The following is a 14,948-nucleotide window of genomic DNA, read 5'->3' on the forward strand; positions in this document are numbered from 1 at the left end:
GTTAAAACAACCAAAAAAAATGGTCTCACTTGTATACATGTAAAGATGTTGTACCACGAAGACGTGCTGGTCACATCTTAGGAAGAGAATGATCTCTATTAGCAACAGATTTTACCAACGGCAGAAATTCTCGTGTGTGCCTACTAAAATTGAAATCAGACTGTTACAATATAAGAAAGACCCCTTATTAAGATCTACAAGGTCTCATGTCCTATTCAGAGCCTATAGATGGGAAATGTCCAGTCACAAGTGACAGCCAAGTTAGAAAGAGAAATAAGTGTTAAGTAACCAAATGAATCTTCCTAAATACGTTTGACCTTGTCCTAATTTTGAGAGGATGCAGACAGAAAAAAAAAAAAAAAAAAAAAAGAGGAGAGTCAGCCACACCACTGATAATCTTTTACAAGGAAGTTATTTTTATCTGCAAGATAACCAAAACCAGAATAACATTCTTATCAGCTGGTTTGAGACTAACACTAAAACACTACCCACACTTTAAAGCTCAATATAATTAAAATTACAAATCATTCATTTTGGGCCCCTGGGAATTTAAAAAGCTTCCTGTGATTTCTGTTACCTGATCAAAATGTTCCCTCTGTATTCACTTAATTCCAGTTGCTACCTTAGTGATTAATATAAAATTTTGCCTTCAAGACATGATGTTGAGCAATAATTCTAATCAACACTTCAGGTTAATTTTACACACTGAAGAACAGTTTGGATACACTCCTATCAGGAGACTTTACAACCGCAAGGTTTAAAATTAAAAAGTTTTATTTGTTCAAATAAACTGCCCAACAAATTACAAAGAATCTACAAAACAAAGACAAGACAAAACATATTAAACAGTGGACACAGGAATTGTGTTTTTAAAACAAAACAAAAGATCATTGGCAAGAGGGCTGAATGTGGAAGTGTGTTAGCATTGATTCTACAAAAGCTCTACGCGTTACGATCGATACGGACGTCCACCTCTCGACCATTGATCTTGGTTCCATTCATCATTCTGCAGGCCTTCTCTGCACTCTCTGGAGAGTCAAATCTCACTGTTCCACAGCCCTTTGACTTCCCATTCTCCATTTTTATTTCTGCAAACATCACCTGGCCTGTGGTACACAAGAATAAGAAAACTGATATCCTAGTGTAAACATCATGGGACGTTTTCTGCTTGTTATGTTGTATGTAATGTTGTTTTTGCTACTGTATTAAAAGTAAAGATTGAGAAAAGACATACCACAGTGACTGAACTTCTCTTTAAGCTTCTGCCATGTAAGATCATAGGATAGCTGCAACACAGATATTAACAAATCAGTCCAAACATCTGTCACAACTGACAATGGTGCCACTGTGCATCAAAACTAGAGCAAATAACTATTATAAATACTGGACTCAAAGGAAATAAAAAATATGCTAAGTGTGAACAGCCTTGTGTGATGTACATGTACCGTATAAACAAAGCAATCAACTACTAATTACTATTCATATTATGGACTGGTTGTCTTATAATAAGACCTAATGCCAACAAGTTACCCCTTTAATTCACTGAATAGCTTCTCATTTTTTAAACAACCATGTCTAAAGACACATCCTGTGTCTTTGTTTCAGAGGGGTCAAATCATTAGCATGAATCAAGCAAAAGAACTGTCCAATGCATTATTAAAAACTGGGAGGATAGTGGGGAACCATCAGCTTCGAGGAAGAAATGTGGTCATAAACAAATCTTGAATGATTGCAATCTGCAATCAATTAAACTTGGTGAAATCAAATCTTAACAAAAACAACAGTAGAACTCACGGCTATGTTTAATAGTAAAAGTAAGAGCATTTCCACATGCACAATTTTTCAGTGTAGCAAATGAGGAAAAAAGGCTTACATTTGATAGCATAAAGATCGGAATCGGGAGCAATGGAAGAAGGTCATGTGGTCTGATATGTCCAGATTTACAGAGTGATGAGTGCATTAGGGTAAGAAGAGAGGTGTGAAGTATATGAAGTGATGCATCCATCATGCCTAGTGCTTACTGTACAAGCCTGTGGGGGCAGTGCTATGATCTGGGGTTGCTGCAGATGATCAGGTCTAGTTTCAGCAATGTTATGTTTCCAAAGAATGAGGTCAGCTGACTACCTGAATATACTGAATGACCAGGTTATTACATCAATGGGATTTTTCTTCCCTGATGTCACGGACATATTCCAACATGACAATGCCAGGATGTATCAGACTCAAATTATAAAAAAGTGTTTCAAGGAGAATAACATCATTTCCACAGAGTTCAGACCTTAACCTCATTGAAAATCAGACTCTCCCATCATCAATACAAGATCTTAGCTAAAAATTAATGCAACTCTGGACATCAATAAAAGTTGTGACATTGCAGAAGCTTATCAAAACAATGTCACGGCGAATGTGTGCCATCAAATCAAATGTGTTATTAAAGCTGAAGGAGGTCAATTAAATTTTAGAGTGTGTGTGTTTTATGGATGGGCATTGTACTATTTAACTAACTCCTCATTCTCTGCACTAGCATTCTTATCTGATCCACACTTACATTTCGCACAAAGATCTGACAGCCTGCTTTAGACCCAGAGCCTCTGTCAGACATGCTTCCACCCATGTGGCCCAGTCCACCACCTCCATATCCACCAAACCCATGGTTCATATCCATTCCTGACATGCCCATACGGTCAAAGCTGGAGCCCATTCGGTCCATTGACATATTGCCCATCCCACCACCTGCATTTAAAACACATAAAATATGGGTATGAAATCTAAATTACTGTATATTTGAGCAGGGTAGTACATATACACAGGTTGCAACATATTTTAAGTCCTCAAAGGCTTATCTTACACTCATAAGCATGAAAGCCAAAGACAGTATGTGCACGTCAAAACTTCCTTAGACAAAAATGTTAGGGTTAAGGATAGCTACCTTTATCTTAGACAAAGCTTTTAATTTGTCATTTTGTCCAATGATGCATTTTGTTTAATCCAAGCTGTCCTTTTGAGAATAATTTACTCATGTACACAAGAGTAGGCTAAGTTAGCTAGAGGCAAAACATGTTTGCTTTACTAGAACTATAAAGTCTTGTGCAAATGCCAAAAGAGTTTTGGACTAAATGTGATCCTTTTTCAGGCTCTGGCTGGCTGACCACACCCATGAATAACACAACAGTGAAAGTACTGTCTCTTGAGGCTTGAGATGGCATGACATCTTTTCAATGTAGATCACCGTTATTGGCCTGCAGATCAGGCCAGTAACGGAGTCATCTCAGTGCCACTGGGGGTTCTTATTACCCATCACCTTTTCGGAAACTACATCCAAACATGTTTCTATGAGGGGGAAACTGATATATAGCAGATTTTGAAAAACTGAATGCTATAAATATTCTATGTACCTAATCCACTCCCCATGTTCCCCATGCCACCTCCAAAACCTCCACCTACAAAGACAGAAAGGAAGTTGGCAAACATCAGTGTTGCCATAGACAGAAGAAAGACCAAAAGAAACTTAAAATACTACAGCTCAAAAACAAACAAGACAGAAGAACTTGTGTAACAACAACTGTGCATGGTATTTACTGCATTGAAAGGGGACGTAGAATGGTTTAAATTCAGAGCTTCATACCCATTCCTCCAAGAGAATCCCCAAATCCTCGATTCATTGGCATGTCACTGTGGCCAAAATCCCGGTCCATTCCACCCATTCCAGACCGGTACATATCTCAACACAGAAACAAAAGCTCTAACCTCAAACTGAAGTCAAATAATAAAAATGTACATCTCAGTATTCACGGTATCACATACTACAATTTAGCATGACCTCTGGGAGCAAATACACTTACCTCCCATCCTGCCAACTGGGCCCATGTCTCTCCCTCCAAAGTTGCCCATATTGCTCATACTATCCATGCCTCCAAAGCCTCCACTACCACTCATTCCTGTCAAAAGCACCACCGGGCGTGAACATCACTCTCTTCTTCCCTCCAAAAAAGCTAGACAAAAACGTATCTGTTGCAAAAACCTTACCTCCTCCCAGTCTGTTTATTCCACCGTAATCTGGAACATCCATACCTATGGCAGAGGATATCAGGTAGGTCATCAAATGTGTACATACTATGTATGCCTACATAGAAAAGTACTGTGTGTTTCCAGATTAACACTGTTAATAGGTGTGTTCATAGACCTAAGAGTTTAAAATACTGCAATTCTGCTGAAGAAGATCTACTTGTCTTATTTGTTAAATCCACCCACCCACTCAGTTAGCTATAACAGGGCATTCACACTACCAATGACAAATCGCTAGGTCAGCAACAGTGGGCAATAACTGACCGTATTTACATGCACATAGGTAACCAGATTACTCAGAGAAACCATGTTTCCTAAGTAAAAAGGGGAACAAGTTTACATGCATTTAAGTAACCTGGTTACTGAAAATCTATGTATGCATGCAGCAAATGAGGAATCTGATTTCTCCTCTATTTGGACTTATTTCGAAGCATGGATCACAGATCTTAACTATATAGAGACAGAAGACAGTGCCTCCTGACCTTGTTTTTACTGTGCGTGTTGTGGGAGCTGACTGACAGCAATTTGAGAGAGAGACAGGCAGACATTGCTCCTTTTCACAGGGCAAACTGTCTGAAATAAAAAATAATACACAGTAAAAGCAACTTACTTTGACTTCTACAGGGCATTTTGTGTAAGTTTTAATTTTAATCTACCTTTGGCTGGAAATTATTTAAATACAACACAACAACCCTGCGCCCTTTCATCCAGTGACTCCTCTCTGCTGAAGGTTGTACAGTGGATGGTGTTTGAAGCCTTGTCTTGTAAAAAAAACAATTACAAACCTGTGTACAGGTTTATATGGCAGGTAATCAGTGTTCGTCAAATTTACCTAGGGAGTCATGTTTCTTTTTTCCCCTTTGCCAAATTATGAAACAATGTTTCCCATGACATTACTTGTCTGTTTATGCAAATATGCTGTGACAGTTTAGTATTGCGCATCAATTGTGATATTGATTCGAGCTGAAACCAAAGCGTATCAGTTTACAACCCAACAAGAATAAATTTTTTTTTAAAACAGAGGAAGGTATTTGCAGGGTCTCAGCTTCCTGATTATTTACTACGTAAGCACATTATGTAGCATAACTTACTGGGACAGTAAAAAGAGCAAGGCAAAACAAATCACCAACATTATTGGTGGTGGAAACAACAGCCCAGTGACAGCATGAAATTATATATGCACAAAACAACCTCCAGAGCTACAGCTAAACTAGCGCCCAGCGATTTGTTGTTGGTAGCCCTGTAAGAGTTACAATACTTTTAGCCAGGTCTGTATGTAGCATGTGTGAGCAATTTTTTTCCACATACAAACATAAGTGAAATTATGTAACAGACCTCCAGGCCCCATGGAGCTCATGCCTCCTCCACTAAGACGGTTGGCATTTAAAGGCTGTCCTCCTGGCCCAAGTCCCATGCCAATACCACCTAGGCCCCCTACACAAAAAATACACAAAACAGAAACACTGAACTATGTCACAGATCATCATAAATGAGAATGAATTACCACAGAAAAATGTATACATAAACAGCACAGAGCACTAGTTATAAGCAACACATGAATTTTCCCCAAACGACCAAACATTCAGCTGCATGCATTCCCAGTTACATTTTACTAATATGTCAAATTTTGTTAAAAAAAAAAAAAACATATCCGATATCAGGATATTTGGGTCCAGCCCCAATTGTCTCCTGTAGCTTTGCAAAGCATTTGCTCAGTAAGTGCCCTCATGTTTTTGAGGTGAAGTGACAGTAAGCATAATTTCTGTATGTCAATAATAGGTATCCAATCTGGTGCAGGACGTGTACTTACGTGGTAGTTGAGGTGGTTTTTCTACTTGACGGAAATCATCAGGGGGAAGAGATTTTTCATCCTTAAAAAAACATAAATGATAAAAATAAATACATTTTACATATCCAGTCTAACTAAAGTTATATAAAAGAGTAACATACCATTTTAACGTGCATCTGCCTGTCAAACAACATCTGTCCATTGAACATGGCTGAGTCCTGAGTCAAGGACAAGGTCAAATTAAACAAGTGTGCTTTTTTTTTGTATTTTATCTATTCAGTGTTGAATTCTGAAGGATACATATAGCCTGCACGGCCTCCAGTGACTGCTCAAACGTCACAGTTCCCATCCCACGGCTCTTGCCATCTTTATCCTCCTTTACATCTGCGCGCTTCACCACACCTGCCATGCTAAACACCTCTTTTAACTTCTTCCATCCCACTTTGAAATCCAGCTGAAAACAACAGAGAAAATAACCTTTAATCAACAGGGTAATCATCACTAACCAGATTTGAACTGTCAATTACAATATCCTTACATTGGCCACAAATACGGTAGTGCCAAGTCGCCTGGCCTGCAGTGCATGGATGACCTCAGGTGGGATGTTAGGGTTGTTGGCAATGGAGGGTGGGACATTCATCCCACCAGGGCCTATGTCCTGTGCACGACCTCCCTGTTGACCTCCTCCCATGCGCTGCAGCACACGACGGGCATGTTCCCCATCAGGGTCCTTAGGAAAAAAAACAAAGATTTTTTTACTTGTGATCTCAGATAAAATTATAATTGTCAAATCAAGATAATTGTACAACTAATAACTAACAACTGCACAACATAACAGATTGTGCTATCTAGTGCTATATTTGTTTTTTTTTTCTTTTTAGAACTGGAGCTTTCAAAACATAGATGACCAACATTCTGTACTATCCCTGAATGCTGCACCCCAGGTCCATACTGTAGCTAACAGACACTAAAAGACATAAAAAGACAATGTTACTTAATTAATAGCTTCTCTTATAACAAGATGAAGTGTTTTACAATATTGTATCAAATCTGTGGGCATCAGGTAGCCGCTATTAACGTAGATGACAATCACTGGCCACTTTACTAGATACACCTGTACAATCTAATGCTATCCAATACAGCAGTATCCAACTCACTATAATACCATGTCATTTATGCAAATGGGGAGGCAAACAAGGTAAAAATAGAAGAGATCAATGTGCATTTATTTGTCTTTTGGTTGATCCTACTGCACTAATAAAAAGGTATGTAAAACAGTAAAACGGTTAACCAAAATAAGTTGCTGTGTCACAGTATTAACATTATAACATTATTATACGTTTTTAGTTTTGTTCCCACCTCCTTGATGTTCAGTGGCCTTCCATTTAGATCATGCTTATTCATAGTTACTATCGCCTTCTTCACAAACTCCTCATCTTTGAACTCCACCACACTGTTGAATCAGAGAAATAGTAAGTACATGGAGGCAGAGGATAAAAAAAAAAATCGACATGTAGGAAAGTAAGACAGTTTCTTACCCACAACCCTAATCAGGGGCATCATATGAGTCCAGGTAGCACACATACCCAAAGCCAAGGGAGTTAATAAAATACAGTTAAAATCAGGGGAAAGCACGGAAACATTATACAATACATTATAAACTCAATTCATCAACATGCTTATAGTATTTACAGTTGTGCATGTTGGCCATATTCTGCCCACTGACATAAGCCAGCAGTTTTTTGGATGTTTACATCTATATTTGCATTGACAAGCATATTGCTCATCTTTTACAAATAAAACAAATTTTATAAAATGTATAAACTATATTTTATAATGTTAAAGATAATAGACTACGATACACATGCATTTTAATTTACAAACATGTATAGCTTGTTTTGAACTGGACACATATACAAATAAAAAAACTGTAGAAACATATTTATTCAGTATATTGTTTAAGAGCAACCACTTTTATCACTGTAATAAAGAAAATCTGTGTGGTCAGTTTTACATTTACAGTATGTATTGTTGCCATTCAATATAAAAACATAATCAAGCAATCACTACAGATTCATTCCAGATTGTTTTGTTCCTTTGAAGTGAGAACTGTGCCACAGAACAGAATTGTAAAATAAGATTTTGAGACATGAGAATAATCAATAAGACAAATCACACAACACATATTTCCCTTTGGAAAATGGCCAAACAAACACACTTTAAACCAATTGAAATGACAACAACAAAAGCAAAAGTGTACTCTTAGATGAGTTCATTGGGCTACTTTTCCAAAGATCAACAGGACATCTCCCTTTCAAATGAATATCAATCATTAGCCATCTATCAGGCTCTAAACACAACCTACAGAATCTCCAGTTCAGTAACATAGTAAGGCCCAAAGGAACAGAACCTAAAAGAGCACTTGATTAATATGAGCCTGCTGAGGACATTTAAAACCTCGTGCAGCAAGTTGGCCACATCACTTACCCTTGACTTTCCTTCTGCATCCTTAAAGAGCTCCACGTATGTAACCTCACCAACTACATGAGACATACAAAGGAAAAATACCAAAGAACAAAGGAATTTAAGTCACCAAGTCTTCAAGTTGCTGTTGGCCTTGGCAATGCCGCTACAGATGGAGATGTCCCATTAATGATCAACAGTCAGCCCAGACCAACATCCCACCAGACAACACTATGCCTTTCTGGGCAGTGACTGAGACACCCAAAAGGCCAAGGCCAGAGAGAAACACAGCTACATTTAACCTGGGAAATTCAAAAGACTTCAACATGATCAGTTTGACAACAGATTCCATTCATGGCAGTAGTCCTTTGACCTTTCAAAAGGCTTCTTGAGATCCACATAATTCAGAAAGTAAACATTACAACATTTACATTCATATAATAAAGATTCACCTTGCAACAAAAACATTCAACAATCAATTCTACTACTGGAATGAGGTTACATTTTGGAGCTAACAATGCCATAAAACAAGAGACAATGTATCTACATTCATCTTCCTTTTCTCACAGACTTATCAGCCCAAACTAAATTGGTATCCATCCAAAATTATTTATTAAAACTCCAATAACCGTAATATCACACTATGTTGGTTCCCTACTATCTGCAAAAGTAAATCCAAAGGAAGCTATAAACTAACTGACTACTGCTAGAAGCGGGATGCCCCATCTGGTAACAAAAGAAAAAGGGTCAAGAACTTCTAATCAGCCGAAGAGACAGAGAAAAGGGAAGACACCATTTCCATTACTGGGGACATTACCTTTCTCACGCATTAGATCTTTTATTGCCTGCCACTTCATATCATAAGGGATATTGCTAATGAACACCCGGTTCCTATGTGCACCCTTCTTTTCTCCACCATGTTTGTCTTTGTAGGGATGGTAGCGGTTTCCTCTTCTGCTCCCAGAGGACTTCTCTTTAGCATCATGCTTTTCTTTGGGGGGCTTAGTTTCTTCAGCATCATCCCTACAAAATGCACAAGACTGCAAGTCAGAACATTTCAAAACCCCATTTAGCATGTCTGCAAGTGGAACTCCCTATAATTAAAATATACTGGAAGTAACAGCATTTGGCTTTGCCAAAGGTTTGATGCCAATCCAAAAAAGGAGGGATTCGGGGAATGTATATAAAAATGCATCCTAGATCTTAGCTATCCAGGGTATATTTAATTATATCCTATCCTATTTTAGCACTTGATGGTCAGACTTTCTTTTTTAATTACATTGCATAGTCGGTTTATTAACGCTGGCGCCACTTGTCAACTAGTTTGTAGTACACACACCATCGCGGAGTCATCAATGAATGAAACGTCCACCTTTTTTGACAACAATGTAAACGCACGCTGACACCTCAAACCAAGTACTGTTAGCATGTTAACGTTATTTGATTTAAATAGTGAATTAATCACTTTGATATAGGTTCAGAAAATTTGTTTATCAAGCTTTGGATCTCAGCATTGTATGTTAGCATTAGCTAATATTATCCGATAAGAAAACACAACCGAGATTAGCACCAATTGAATGTTGACCCATCGTATTATGATTAACCTAAGATTCAGTTTGGGACTCTAGTTAGAAATGACATTGCACAATTCTGGTGTCGTGGCAGCTATAACCTTAACATCTATCAATGTTGTCAATCTGTCAGTTAATGTTTGGGCAACTGAAGTAAGAAACGCGGCTAACAATAGCTAGCATTAGCATTACGGGACACCATTTTAGCTAAGCTAGCTAACGGCTGCAAACATGGGACGAGCAAAACAAAAAAAATGATTTCACTCACGTTTTCACACCGTTTGGTGTTTCTTCAGATGTCTCATCGGCTTCGGGGGTAACAGAAACAGCAAGTTCCTCTTCCTTCACCTCCTCTTTAACACTCGCAACATCTGCCATGTTGAGGTTTGTTTGTCCCACACAGCGTAAAGTGCCCCGTTCGCTACGCAGTTCAAAATGTGTATGCGAGATCTGCGGTATCACCGCGAGATTTGGGAGAAGAGAGTAGAGCTAGTGAAGTCCAGGGGCTTGTGGATGAGCAGAGATGTGAAATAACTATAATAATAAATATAGCACATTATTGACTCGATTAGTGTGCGTTGCAATTTTCAGATACTTTACTATAGTAGTTCCATTTTGTGTTTTGCTTTTATTCTACAATGATTCAAAGAGAATATTGTACTTTTTATTCTAGTACATACAGACACATATTTACATATGAACAGCTTTAGTTACTAGTTACTCTGCAAATGCACATTTCATTCAAATTTTACTTATAATAACCTGATAAATTGTAATGTAGCCTATTATTATTATTAATTAACCAGTTGGCCATAAAGTGGTTAAAATAAGCTCTAAGATTTTTCCGAATCAGCTTTCAGATTCTTGGCACTCTCTCAGTCTGCCGCCCACAATCGTTGAGTTGTTGTTGAGTACTTTCCTTTCCTTTACTCTCCGGTCCAACTAATTTTAAACCATCTCAAATAGATTTAGACTGGGGAGTTTTAGAGGCCAGGTGATTTGATGCAGACCTCCATCACCCTCCTTCCTGGACAAGTAGCGTAGAGGTGTGTCTGCGGTCATTGTCCTGTTGAAAAACAAATGATGGTCCTACAAAGTGAAAACCAGATAACTGTGTCCTCAATTTTGACTGAGTCACCAGCAAAGCACCTCCACACCATCACGTCTCCTCCTTCATGCTTCACAGTAGGAACCGCACATTCAGGAATGGTTCATTCACCCCCTTGTGTCGAACAACGATGCAGAAGTTATAATAAAAAATCTCAAATTTGGGCTCATCAGACCAAAGAGCAGTTTTCGGGCTGACTGACCTTCATTTTCTAAAGTAATGATGGATTGTCTTTTCTCTTTACTTTAATGGGGGATTCTTGTCATAATATGAATTTGTACTGTAGTTGTAGTAGCACTAATAGGTCTGTTGACTATATTAAACTTCTGATCTGATTTTAGGGCTTCATCTTCAGTATAGTGAATAGCTTTTTTAGATTAGATTGTTTGCACGTCTGCATGAATATTGACTTTGTTTACTTCGGCAGAAAGTCTTTCTATTGTCTGTTTATATGTGAACAGTATACCCTACGAGCACAACTTTTACAACCAATAACTCCTTGACTACTATGCTAATGTTTTGTAATGGCAATGATAAAGTGCCACAGTGCCATATTGACATGTATTTTGTAATTTCAAACAGTGTAATTCATAGATTAATATCAGTAAAATCCACAAGCTACAAAATTCTAATGCACAGTGTCAGACTATAAATGTCTTGCCTTATTGATTATACTACAGTCAAGCCAATCTATCATTCTTCAAACTAGTGATTGATGCACTTTTATTTCACTGGCTGACTCATTCGCTTATACAAAAGGCTTTAACATCGGTAGAGACTGATTTCACCACAATTAAACAAGCACTTAAAGCACTTATATAAATAAATGAATATATATTTATAAATGTGATTGTTGGAAATCATGACTCACCAACCATTTAATCCCCGTCTATTTACAAACAAAGTGAACTACAACTGCATAGTCCAAATTGTTATTTTACATTCATCTAGTGCATCTACAGGTGAGCTTCTCCATCCCAGATTTTGTATTCATTGTATTTCAAATAAATATAGAAAAGTATCTCAGAATAAATTGTATTCTTGTATTCAGTCAAAAATATTATCAACATGAGAAACATAAAGTTGGATAGCAAATCAAAGAAAAAGACAATTATTTTCAAGTAACACCTTAGTCACCTAATAATATCAGATATTAACTTTAACTAATAAATACATACTGTACAATTATTTATGTGAATGTTTGTTGAATGGCACAAAGCAAAAGTCTAATAGTTTACTGAAGATCTCAGTCCTGTGTCTCTCATTAAAACTTGCAACAATCTCATTATCTTCTTATCTACTGCTGCCTTATTTCGTTAGTCTGGTATATTACCAACACTTGAACACACTATAGTCCCTGGGAGGCAGGGTACTGTCAAATAATGTGGCCATTCCATGTTACTCAATATGAAGGTGTGAACAAAATTGTTGGCACTCTTCCCTTAAAGAAAGAAAAACCCACTCATAGTCAGGTTAAAGTTTTCAATAAAGATACAATCAAATCTTCTTTATTAAGCTGTACTGTTTTCAGTCAGCCAGCTTCAACATGAAAAGTCAGTTTCTCCTGTGCAGGACGAGTAGACGGTAGTTTGTTGACATGATTGAAGCAATATATAATGTCAAATGTCAATAAGTGTCTGTACAATGTGACAATCTCTTCATGTCATTTGCTAGAACTGCCCTTCAAATGACTGTGAACTAAAATATGTGGATGAGTGGCTCACTCCATCAATAGTCGTGGTGCCACACAACCTGTTTCTACCTAAATACAACATGTTTCAACAGTGCAGTACAGCTAGAAATTGGTTATGACTCGTGCAAAAAAAATGGTTCAAAAAAGACACTTAAGAAGCATACGAATGAATGGAAGTAGATTAAATATGAAGAAGCCAGATTACCCGCAGAGGGCAATTGTTTTGCTGTTTAGAACAAAAAAAGAGAAAGAATAAAACATTGAGTTCTTTTTACCACTTTTAAGCACAAATTATTTCACATCACACATGATCATGTGCCTCATAGCATGCTTTATCCTTAGATGTGAGGCACTGCACCACTGTCACTAAGTGGTGTACGCCTTTAAGCAGAGGGCCTAATTCAATTTTACCACAACAAACTGCACCAATTAAAAGCGCATCATCAGACCAGACTTGGAGGACAATGCTGTGCTGTACCAAAAATACCTTTGCAGCAGCATTTACTGTCCAGGGGCAGCAAGAGGCAGCATTTCTCCTGCTGGCTAAGCCATGGTATTCCTGTCACATTTTGGTGGAGTCATTCTGAGAAAGGCAAAATAAGCCAAGGAGGGGAGAATGAAGAGGAAAGAAAAAGAAGAGGCGGATTGCTTGTTTGTACTGCTGCATCTGTCCTGCTCTGGGGGGTTGTTGTGAATGACTGAGGCAGCAAAGCAGCTGAGTGAGACTAACAAGTGGTTGCCATGCAGCAGGAGCAAGCGTGTGTGCGTGCTTCTGGAGGGAGTGCTAGAGAAACAGAATGATAATGAGTAGGAGGCAGCAAGTAAGGGAGCATGAGGAGAGGAGCTGTATCTCTGAGAAGAGACACACATCACAGGTGGATCCAGGCTTTCCCTCGCCTCTCTGTTTCTCTCTTTAGCTCAAGATTGTTCTGTTCAGATGAGAGGTTAGCCTTGCACATACAGCAATGGATGGATTAATGGATATATGTCTGAGGGCTCCAAGATGGAAGAGTTGCTTGCAAGAAACAGCAGCAACAGGTCTGTAAGGATGGAACGATAATGATGGTGAGACGCCTGTTTTTTTTTTTTTTTTCATGTTCCTTATACATCCACACTAGAGAATCTGTCAATGCAGTCTCTCCTTTCCCCTTCACCCTACCTCTCTCTCTCCCTCTCGCCTCTCTCTCTCTCTCCCACCATGTATACTTGTGCAGTGTCCTACTCATCATTCCACTTCCTTCTTCCTCGTCGGTCTCTGTCCCAGTTCTTTCTGTTCATCCCCCCTGTCTGTTCATATCATTCCTCTTTCATTTAACACCCCCTCCACACATACACGCACGCACACACACTTGAGCCACCTGCTGCTTGTGTCCATGTGAACAGTTCGGGAGGAAAAGAATGACACAGGCAGACTTCTACTTTAGTGACCGCACTAATTATGTTTGATCGATCACAGTCGCTTTGTTGTGCAGTGGAATTACACTGTCTGACAGGTATCTGCTCCCACTCAACAGGTAGAGAACCCTGTTCTTCTAAACCAAACGTATATAACACTGCTTCTTCCTGAGATGTGCTGTTTTCTCTGATACCTTACTGGTTTGCCTGTGTTTAACAGCTGTCTATGCACTGCGACACACTGTGATTCTAACACAACTTAAAGCGATGCAGTCACAGCATTGGCTCCTATTCCTGAAGGAATTTCTGCATTTCCTTTACCATCTCTGCATCCTTACTTTCTAATCCTGCACAGCGCATACATTTAATGTGATACTATTTAAACAGTTGATTGAATGGATTCTCTCTGCACAAGATGTATCAAGGATATCACTAATCTTAAGCCATCATGTAATCTGTGTACAGGTATCATGCAGGCTTCTAAACACCTGACCCCACCAGAGGAGAGATGAGGAACCTAGATGTTGGTTTACCATGTTTAGTGTCCACTACAACCACTCCCTTGCTGCCATGAGTGGAAACGACATGATGGCGCACTCTCTCACTCTGGAACAGAAGACAGCGTTTGCCTTTGTGGGGATGCTACTGGTGTTCCTGGGGCTGTTGATAGTAAGGTGTTTCAGGATCCTGCTGGACCCCTACAGCAGCATGCCCTCCTCCAACTGGGCTGATGGCATCGAGGGACTGGAGAAAGGGACGTTTGAGTACGCCCTTACTTAACACAGGGAAACATTTGTAAAGACACACATGGACCACACACACATAGAAAAAAGTACTTGCACACACACTTACTTAAAATATTGT

At 38.7% G+C, this 14,948-nt stretch overlaps 2 protein-coding genes across 3 annotated transcripts; one reads left to right on the forward strand and one right to left on the reverse strand.

Moving 5' to 3' along the window:
• Nucleotides 1–756: 756 nt before the first annotated feature.
• Nucleotides 757–10,328, reverse strand: myef2 (myelin expression factor 2). Of its 2 annotated transcripts, XM_026377841.1 has the most exons (17): nt 10,157–10,328; nt 9,135–9,340; nt 8,342–8,394; nt 7,393–7,400; nt 7,214–7,307; nt 6,393–6,584; nt 6,155–6,308; nt 6,016–6,065; nt 5,876–5,936; nt 5,401–5,499; nt 4,027–4,071; nt 3,843–3,938; nt 3,626–3,721; nt 3,396–3,440; nt 2,549–2,733; nt 1,235–1,286; nt 757–1,106 (listed from the first exon to the last, which is right to left on the reverse strand). In XM_026377841.1, the coding sequence occupies exons 1-17, from the start codon at nt 10,264–10,266 to the stop codon at nt 943–945; spliced, it is 1,710 nt and encodes a 569-aa protein (XP_026233626.1). In that variant the 5' UTR covers nt 10,267–10,328; the 3' UTR covers nt 757–942. The 2 variants fall into 2 exon arrangements, with proteins under 2 accessions (XP_026233626.1, XP_026233627.1); XM_026377842.1 differs by lacking the exon at nt 3,396–3,440.
• A 3,267-nt stretch (nt 10,329–13,595) lies between these two features.
• On the forward strand, nt 13,596–14,948 carry ctxn2 (cortexin 2). Its single transcript, XM_026377843.1, has 2 exons — nt 13,596–13,754; nt 14,550–14,948. The coding sequence occupies exon 2, from the start codon at nt 14,619–14,621 to the stop codon at nt 14,862–14,864; it is 246 nt and encodes an 81-aa protein (XP_026233628.1). The 5' UTR covers nt 13,596–13,754; nt 14,550–14,618; the 3' UTR covers nt 14,865–14,948.

The sequence above is a fragment of the Anabas testudineus genome, chromosome 3 (assembly GCF_900324465.2).
Source record: "Anabas testudineus chromosome 3, fAnaTes1.2, whole genome shotgun sequence".
NCBI classification, from domain to species: domain Eukaryota; kingdom Metazoa; phylum Chordata; class Actinopteri; order Anabantiformes; family Anabantidae; genus Anabas; species Anabas testudineus.

What these genes read in the sequence shown, in the direction of transcription:
- myef2 (XM_026377841.1), bottom strand. Translation starts at nt 10,266, where the DNA reads ATGGCAGATGTTGCGAGTGTTAAAGAGGAGGTGAAGGAAGAGGAACTT. An exon ending in AGATCTAATGCGTGAGAAAG is followed by an intron (nt 8,395 to 9,134) that starts GTAATGTCCCCA and finishes TGTCTCATGTAG; the next exon opens with TTGGTGAGGTTACATACGTG. An exon ending in CTACCGTATTTGTGGCCAAT is followed by an intron (nt 6,309 to 6,392) that starts GTAAGGATATTG and finishes TGTTGTTTTCAG; the next exon opens with CTGGATTTCAAAGTGGGATG.
- ctxn2 (XM_026377843.1), top strand. Translation starts at nt 14,619, where the DNA reads ATGTTTAGTGTCCACTACAACCACTCCCTTGCTGCCATGAGTGGAAAC.